This window comes from Hippopotamus amphibius, chromosome 5 (genome assembly GCF_030028045.1).
Source record: "Hippopotamus amphibius kiboko isolate mHipAmp2 chromosome 5, mHipAmp2.hap2, whole genome shotgun sequence".
Classification (NCBI taxonomy): domain Eukaryota; kingdom Metazoa; phylum Chordata; class Mammalia; order Artiodactyla; family Hippopotamidae; genus Hippopotamus; species Hippopotamus amphibius.
Window position 1 is genome coordinate 111,946,371 of NC_080190.1, and position 9,408 is coordinate 111,955,778.

At 41.7% G+C, this 9,408-nt stretch overlaps 1 protein-coding gene across 1 annotated transcript; it reads right to left on the bottom strand.

Annotated features, from left to right (window-relative positions):
- Positions 1-290: 290 nt before the first annotated feature.
- On the bottom strand, positions 291-1,190 carry LOC130854365 (developmental pluripotency-associated protein 4-like). Its single transcript, XM_057737084.1, has one exon. The coding sequence runs from the start codon at positions 1,188-1,190 to the stop codon at positions 291-293; it is 900 nt and encodes a 299-aa protein (XP_057593067.1).
- Between the last annotated feature and the right edge of the window lie 8,218 nt (positions 1,191-9,408).

Genomic DNA, 9,408 nt, shown 5'->3' on the forward strand with positions numbered 1-9,408 from the left:
AAATTAATTCCAACCATTAATTAGTATTTTTAAAATGTCCCCATCTCCTTTCTCCTCTGCTCCCCTAGGGCTGGGAATCTTTGGAGACAGCCTCTTCCAATTTCCTTTCCGGTCCGTGTACAGGCTTTTGTTCATGCAGCCCTGCAAGCTGTGCACCCTGTAAGCAAGAAGCATGGCGAGTGCAGAGCAGCCCGGCGTGCAGCTGTCAAATGGCACCATGGAGCTGATTGCAGTCACTTCTCGATCATTAATATAATCAGAGCTGTACCCCTTTTACTGGGATTGTGATCTCACTGCAGGCTTTTCGTTAATACTTTATCCCTGGGTACACACTCAGGGCACAGCATGTTGTCCTCCAGGTGTGGGGGTGGAAAATTGCTGGCCGGTAGCAAGAAGAGTGCAGACACCCTCCTTCGTTTTTCAGGCACCCAAGCCTGTCCAGCATGAAATTGTAAATGAACCCAGCCCTCTACGTTAGCAGGAAGACGTTTCCCATGGACCACGCACCACCGGACCCCACAGGTCTCTCGTGATTGCCCTGATTCCATCTTCACAGCCGTGGCTGTCATTCTGCTCCAGGAGGCAAACACAGCATCTGGGTCAGGGGCAAAAGTTGAGACGACTCCCTCAGGAGCAGGAGACCCTTCCAGTGCGGATGCTCCCTCCTCAGGCGGAGCAGCCGCTTCAGAAGACACCTTTTTATCAGAACGTTCCAGACGTAGTCCCACCTTGTCCATCTCTGATTTTCTCCTAGATGGTGATAGGATCCTGGCCTCCTCTGCTGTGGCAGGAATGTTTTTTTGATGAGGGTAAGCATGTTCGCAGAGGCGTTTATACCCATCTAGTTTCGGGCCTTTGGTGCTCAGTTTTAATTGCTGGCACCAAGCGCGCACAACGTCCCTGTGAATCAGGTTGACAGGGGGCAGGATAGAAGGTAAAGGAGGAATCGGTATCTTCTTCTGAGGTTTCACATCGTCACAACATCGTGGCATTTTTCGTGGACAGTGAGCTCTATTATTTTTTATAGATCTTTTTCTTTTGGTCCCCTTTGCCGAGTTTCCTGGTACACATGGTTCACCAGAGGCCACCTGTCCCTCTTCGGCTTCTACTGATGTAAGTTTGAATTTGCAACTCAAATATTCTTCCCCTGACTTCTTTGTGGAGTTGCACTCCTTGTTTGCACTCTCCATGTTCAGAAAGCTCAAGGTTGATAAAATGAATTCTCCTTACTTCCGTGGGCATATTTTTTTAATTGGAATATAATTGCTTTACAGTCTTGTACCAGTTTTTGAGGTACACCAAAGTCAATTAGCTGTATTTATACACATATCACCATATTCCCTCCCTCCCTCAAATTCCCCCCACCCTCCCCATACTGGCCCTCTAAGGCATCATCCATCATCGAGTTGATCTCCCTTTGTTATACAGCAACTTCCCACTGGCTATCCATTTTACAGTTGGTAGTGTAAATATGTCTATGCTACTCTCTCACTTCGTTCCAGCTTCCCCTTCACCCCCCACCCACCCCCCAACCTCGTGTCCTTCAGTCCATTCTCTGCATCTGCATCCTTATTCTTGTCTTGTCACTGGGTTCATCAGTATCAATTTTTTTTTTAGATTCCATATATATGAGTTAGCATACAATATTTGTTTTTCTCTTTCTGGCTTACTTCACTCTGTATGACAGACTCTAGGTCTATCCACCTCATTACATATAGCTCCATCTCATTCCTTTTTATAGCTGAGCAATATTCCATTGTATATATATGCCACATCTCCTTTATCCATTCATTTGTTGATGGGCATTTCGGTTGCTTCCATGTCCTGGCTATTGTAAATAGTGCTGCAATAAACATTATGGTACATGTTTCTTTTGGGATTATGGTTTTCTCTGGGTATATGCCCAGGAGTGGGATTACTGGATCATATGGTAGTTCTATTTTTAGTATTTTAAGGACCCTCCAAACTGTTTTCCACAGTGGCTGTACCAACTTGCATTCTCACCAAGAGTGCAAGAGAGTCCCCTTTCCTCCACACCCTCTCCAATATTTGTTGTTTCTAGATTTTGTGATGATGGCCATTCTGACTGGTGTGAGGTGATACCTCATTGTGGCTTTGACTTGCATTTCTCTGATGATTAGTGATGTTGAGCATCTTTTCATGTGTTTGTTGGCCATCTGCATGTCTTCTTTGGAGAAGTGTCTATTTAGGTCTTGCGCTGTGGGCATATTTTTAAACACTATATAGACCCTCCCCAGATTATTGACTCTGTGTGGTTGTCTATCTACTGACTTGGCTATCTTTCGACGCTCTAGAAATAGAAGTTAAGACGTAATAAGGCATATGTTCTCGTCTGCAGCAATGCAAACGAATTTTGCCAAAAGAGATACAATTGATTTCCACCCTATAGAAAGGATGACCCCTAAATATTTCGTTTTATTGGCCTATAGGATATTAGGCAGCTTTGGATCTAGCAGTAAGTTCATTCCTGATTACCTACACGTCTCTTCTTCAAATTCCCTTTAAACTGGTTATATCTAACTTGTTCTCTCATTAATTTATGAGTTGAATAAAATCTCTAACACATTTATTTTACATTTATATAAAATCCATGTCTCTTAACCTTTTGAAAATTATACTTTAGTATTATAACTCATGTATCTATACTGCTCTTTCTGTCAAAATTAGGTGTGAAGGCAGAGATTGGAACTCTCTTAACACAGTGTTACACAGCACAATATAAAACAAGAATGTTACCCTGGCCAAGAGGTTACAAATGTTCAAGTTCCTCTATTCCTAATCTTTATATTGTGTGTAGCACCTATCCAGAGCCTTGCACGCTATCAGAGCCCATCAGATGTTTGGGATGGTAGAAGTGATGAGAAAGAAAATATGATACCCATCTCAGGGTCCCAAGTTCTGAGAGAAAAAGTAGCTTACCAACACTGTTGTTTTGTCTATAATTCACTTTCAAATGCTTCAGCATAAAAGGGGTAAAGTATGTGTGTTCATTTTCACTACACCCAAGAAGCAAGGGATTGCTGTATTAAGCATATGAACTCAGGGTGGTAAGCTCACATAGCAGCAAAAGGATACCCTACAGTATAGACACTATCAGACAATATAGAGACTCTCAGAGCTTCTGCTGTCATTTTCTCTGATCAATTACAGAATGCAACTTACTAGCAAAGCGGGGTTATAAATGGTTTTTCAGTGGTGAAACTAGTGGTTCAAGAACTAGTTCACAAGCTTTTCCATCTATGCATGACCAGGGCATAGAAATCCAACAAGCCCTGGTATCCATACCCTTAGAAATGGTGCATGATTCCTGAATGACTAGTCCTAAATTTAGCCACCAATTCAGAAGATGTTTGGTCATTGACTTCAGTTAGCCAATGAGCTGGATCCTGTCCTTAGGCTGTTGTCACATTGACCGCAAGATGCTATTGGAAGACCTAAAAGAACAAAGGGTGCAGAACACAGAATCTATGAATGACTCTTTTTGCCCACTTATTAATAAATGTCTCCACGTGACTGGTCTAAAATTTGTCTAAAATTGGTCTAAAATTTGCTATCATTGTAAACCGACAGAAAAGTTGGAAGGAGACATAGACCCATTACTATTAGTGATTTTTGGAGGCTATTTATCCAAGAGAACCTGATTGACCTTAGATGAATTCACATTTGGTAAGTGGCAAAAACTAATCAAAATCATGTTCATCTGACATCAAAATCTATGCCTGTTCCTCGACCTTACACTGCCTCTCAGAATTATTGCTTTTAGCTGTTTTTATTATTGCTAATAACTTTTACTAGTTATTCATGAATATTTTTGGATCACATGATTCTCATTTTGTACAAGCTCAATATATGAAAATCTGGGTTTTTCTGAAAATGGTATAGTGAGAATTTGAGATTCTTCATTTAGCAAAAGGTCTGACAAGATTTGATTCCCTTCAAAAGGAAGTTCTTTGGGTTCATTTAAAATGTGATGTAACTTATGAAAAATTAATTTAAAGGGAATATGAGCAAAGGCAAACAAGTGAGAAGGACAGGATGTTCGAGGAAGATGAGTAATCTGATTTGGCTGGAATGGAATGTATATGCTGGGAAATGCTAGGGATAAGCCTGCAAAGGTAGTTTTATTATAATTACTTATATATAAAACTCACATGTGACTGTGTCTTATTAGGCTACATCTGCTCAGTCTCAGAAATACCTAATCAAAACACAGACATAAATCCAATTAAGAATGTATTATGAGTAATGGAGAATTTTTTAAATGCTTTATTGCTATAATTTAGATATTGTAAAGGGCACATATCTTAATTATACAGATCAAATATTTTAAAATATGTTTACCTCCTTATAGCTACTACCCAGATTGAAATACAGAACATTTCCAACACCTTTTTCATACACTGTGGTTAACACTCCCTCACCAAAAAAAAAAAAAAAAAAGAAAGAAAAGAAACCCATTATTCTGACTTGTATCACTATAGATTAGCTATCCCGTTTGCTCTTGAATGTTGTATAATGGAATAATACAGTGTGTACTGTTTTTTGTCTTACTTCTTTCACTCACTTTTATGTCTGTGAGATACATCTATGATGTTGCAAGTAGCAGTAGTTTGGTTCTTATTGCTGTGTAAGAACTCCATTGTATGAAAAATACATATTTATACACATACACAGCACACCATAAATCATGCTTTCATTCAGCGGTTGGTGAAAATTGGATTACTTCCAGTTTGGGACTATCATAAAGCTGCAGTGAACATTCTTTTACATGTCTTTTGGTGAACTAAACATTAATTCGTGTTGAGTCTATACCAAGGAGTAGAGTAGAACTGCAGGGTTATAAATTATACATACTTAGCTTTAAATGCGTTCCCACAATATACTTTCCCACCAGCAATATGAGAATTCCAATTGCTCCACATCTTCCCCCAACACTTGTTATTTTCAGGCTTTTTCATTGTAATAACCATTCTTGTGGAGCTGTGGTACCTTATTCTGGTTTCAATTTGCATTTTCCTAATGATGGAGAGCACTCTTTCCTGTGCTTATTTGCCATTGAGGTCTCCACTTTTGTGAACTGCCTATTCATGGAATGTGGATTTTGCCCAAGATTTCCCAAAGAAATAAAGGTGTGAGCTGCATTATACACCATAAGGATGGAAAAGCAAATGTTCGGTAAACAAATGTTTGCTGAGCCAGGCAGAGACAGTGGGACACAGAGAGGAATTTTAACAGACTTTGCTGGGTGCCTCCCTGTCCACACACCTAGTTCAGACGTACAGTTATCTGTGGTGAGGGTTCCCTTCCTGGAACAGGTCCTCTCTCCACATTGCTCAGGCAGTGAGGGGGAAAGTCAAAGTTTTTTTTCTGAGTCCTTTGGGCATTGATTGTTTTCAGCTTGAAATAAACTACATATCAACGAGACATTTTGGAGTGGCAAATTTTGTTCCCCTACAGTAAATTTAAATTGCCTTTGTGTGCTTCTATCGGCCATAATCACACCCTCCCCTATTATCTTATACTCAGCGGGCTCTATCTGGCCCCTTTCAGGATCTCAATTTGCAACCGCTCCTGTTGATGCAATTGATGTCAGGGAAGTATCACATGAGTCAAGTTCCCATCACTCCCAGGTGCCTCACCTTCTAGGTGTGTTTCTAGTAGCATCCGGAGCCCCTGCCATCACCAAACTCTGGTTACCACGCTCCACCACTGACCTCTGTTTCCTTCTGTAGTTGGGCTTGATTCTTCAACTATGTCCCAAAAGGAGTGCCTGGTTTCCAGGTCCTACTGCCTATAAACTCTGAGCATCTTCCCCTTCCTTTGTCTTTTTAGCCCTTCTCCTGTCTGATACCAGAGGGGTGGGCCTCCATCAGCCCAGGAAAGGAAGTGTCAGAAATGGATCAGCCTAGTCAGGGCAAACTGGGCTAAGTTGGAGGAAGCTAGTTACAGCCTTCCAGGTACATCTGCTTATGCAGGGCTGCCACCAGTGCTTTTATAAAAGTGTAATGGATACAGAACTACCGGTTTGCAAGGCAGAAATAGAGACACAGATGTAGAGAACAAACATATGGACACCAAGTGGGGAAAGCCAGGTCGGGGCGGTAGAGCATGAATTGGGAGATTGGGATTGCCATATATACATTACTAATAAGAAAAAAAACATCAAATTGTACACTTTAAATATATGCAGTTTATTGTATGTCAATTATATCTCAATAAAAGTTCTCAAAAAAAATTGTAACGGAGCTAGTTATGTCACAAGTCTACTTTCTTTTCTTAGCCTCTCTTATCTGCTACCCCCACCAATCCCAGCCCTGGTAGGGGCCGCCCCTCCCCACACAGACACTCACATGCACGTGCTCACATGGTATTCTTCTATTGGCCAAAATTGTTCAAAATCTCCCTCCCTTCTCTGAAATAATCTTCTCTCCCCAACCATATTACCAGTCCTTGTCTTTTTCTTTTTACTTTTTTGCACAATCAGCCTCTCTAAACATCTACATGAGTAAACTTCACTCAGACAGTAGTTGAACCTGAAAACGCAGGCATTTGAATCAAGAAGTGAGTAAAATTGAACCCTGCTAAGGATTTCAGCACCACGAGAGAGAAGCTTCCTAAACTACATGACTAGTGGGAAACATGCGTGCACTGGGGCATCCGTAGTCAAATGCATTTCTGAGCCGCCACTGAACAATTTGTTGAGAGGTCATTCTCAGTGGTGCCCAACTTATACCAGGAACAAAACCGCTGAGTTCCCCACCGCTGGAGCTGTGCTGGGTAGCGGTGCATAGAAGCCTGGCACTTAACGTACTTTCTGGCTGAAAGTATGCTGTTCTCATCAGCAGCAATGTCAATATCTGGCCTGCCTGAGAACACGAAGAAAATAGAAGCCCTTCACTTCCCTTCCCCAGAATTATTGCTTCCTCTCTTGGCTTTCAGAATTATAATTGACTCTTATACAGGAAAATGTGTTTTCCGCACATCGGCCACATTCATGCTTATATTTAGAACAGCCCCTCTTCTTTTCTCTATTACCCATAATATCTTACATGTCTTGTGTTTTTGTTTTTGTTTTGCAGTACCACGTGGCTTGAGGGATCTTAGTTCCCCAACCTGGGATCAAACCCAGGCCCCGACCCTGAAAGCGCCAGAGTCCCAACCACTGGACTGCCAGGGAATACCCAGGTCTTGTGTATTTTTAAAAGGATATTGCTAACAGAATTGGTGGTGATGGTTGTGTTTTGGTGATGGTGATGGTACTGTGATTTAGCTTCATTAGCAACACTATTAAGAAAAAAATGTTAAAATAGTAATAAAATCTAAACCCCACCACCTTTGCATATTTCCATTTTTTCCTACAGTTTCATTCCGTGTGTCCATGTTAAATACAGTATTTTATATTTTTTATACTTTTATTATCTCTTAATATATGAAAAGTAAAACAACGCTATCTAGTAGTGGGTGGTGTGGTTGGGTTATTATGGGCGAGTGGGCCATCACTCACACCACGTCTTAATTAGACTTATTCAGTTATCAATACAACAGTAAGCTTTACTGACTGCTGAAACTCATGGATATTCCCTTAAATAGCAATTTAAAATACCATCTCCAACGTGTGTGTTTTCTCCACACCATCAAGAAATGAACTTAATTCGCAGAGGACACTGACCAGGTGTTCCAGCGATTTCACTCAATTCTGATTCTATCTACCTGGAGATAGCATCAGACTCCACAGGTTAGTAGCGAAGTCCCACCAGACTCACCCACTTCAGAGGTGAGTGTTAAGTCCAACTTGTCATCTGTGCTTCTGATCAACTGGCTGTAAATCAGAAGTTCCCGTGCTCCACCTCAGCTTTGATTAATTCGCTGGAGTGGCCCACAGAACTCAGGAAACCAGTCTACTTACCAGATTACCAGTTTATAACAACAGATATTAAAGGGTATTAATGAACAGCCAGATGAAGAGATACACAGGGTGAGGTCCCCTTTGCAGGAGCTTCTGTCCCCATGGAGTGTGGGACCCAGAATGTAGACACATCCTGGCTCACCAACCTGGAAGCTCTCTGAATCCCTTCCTTTGGCATTTCTATGGCAGCTTATTTACCCAGACGTGACTGATTAAATCATTGGCCATTGGCCAACCTCATGCCCCTCTCCCTTCCCTGGAGGTCAGGGGGTGGGACTGAAAGTTTCAACCCTCCAATCACATGGTTAATTCCCCTGGCAACCAGCTCTAACCTTAGGTCCTTTCCAGAAGTCACCTCATTAACATAAAATCAAGTGTGATTGAAAGGGGCTTGTTAAGAGTATCAAGACACCTTAATTCCCCCTTTTTTAATTAATTAATTTATTATTTATTGGCTGCCATGGGTCTCCGTTGCTGCGCATGGGCTTTCACTAGTTGTGGCGAGTGGGGGCTACTGCTCGTTGTGGTGCGCAGGCCTCATTGCAGTGGCCTCTTGTTGCGGAGCACAGGCTGCACGGGCTCCAGGCGTGTGGGCTTCAGTAGTCATGGCACGTGGGCTCAATCGTTGGGGCTTGCAGGCCCTGGAGCACAGGCTCAGTAGTTATGGCCCACGGGCTTAACTGCTCCTCAGCATGTGGGGTCTTCCTGGACCAGGGCTTGAAACCGTGTCTCCTGTACTGGCAGGCGGATTCTTAACCACTGCACCACCAGGGAAGCCCCCTTAATTGCTCTTAACACTTAGGAAATACCAAGGGTTTTAGGAGCTCTGTGCCAGAAATGAGAGGAAGACCAAATATAGATTTCTTATTATAAATCACAACGTCACACCAACCTTCCAGATTCTAAGTGAGGAATGTAACCTTTAACTCTTTGCTTCTCAACTCTTGTGGAAAGCTCAGGTTTGAGAAATAGCATTCGGGTAGAATTGCATGAAAGCCCTAATCCAAGCATTATATTGATATTTTACTCCTCATCAAGCAAGTGCCTGACTATGCTGCCTAAATTTGACTAAAATCTACTGTGTTAAGCTCTTAGTGCACTGCAAAGGATGTTATTAGAATTGGTCATATCAAATCTCAAAACAAGAAGTATTAATGGAAATATGTGAAAATGTGTGTAATCTCAAAATCAAAGAAATGTAAACAGTGAGATGACTGTGTTTTGCTTACCAGATTAGCCACACAAAAAAAAATTTATAGAGAATGAATTAAGGCAACCACAAGTGGTTTGGTCTGGCTGGAGTGTCAAGCGTGACACCTGAAATAGCAAGAGGTAGTCAGAGACCCAATCTCTTCATTCATGCATGCATTCAACAAGTATTTATTATTACTATATGGGGATAGATGATAAGGACACAGTGGTGAGCAAAAATAGATATGGTCCCTGCTCTTGTAGAGATTACAGTCTGGTGGGATAGTCAT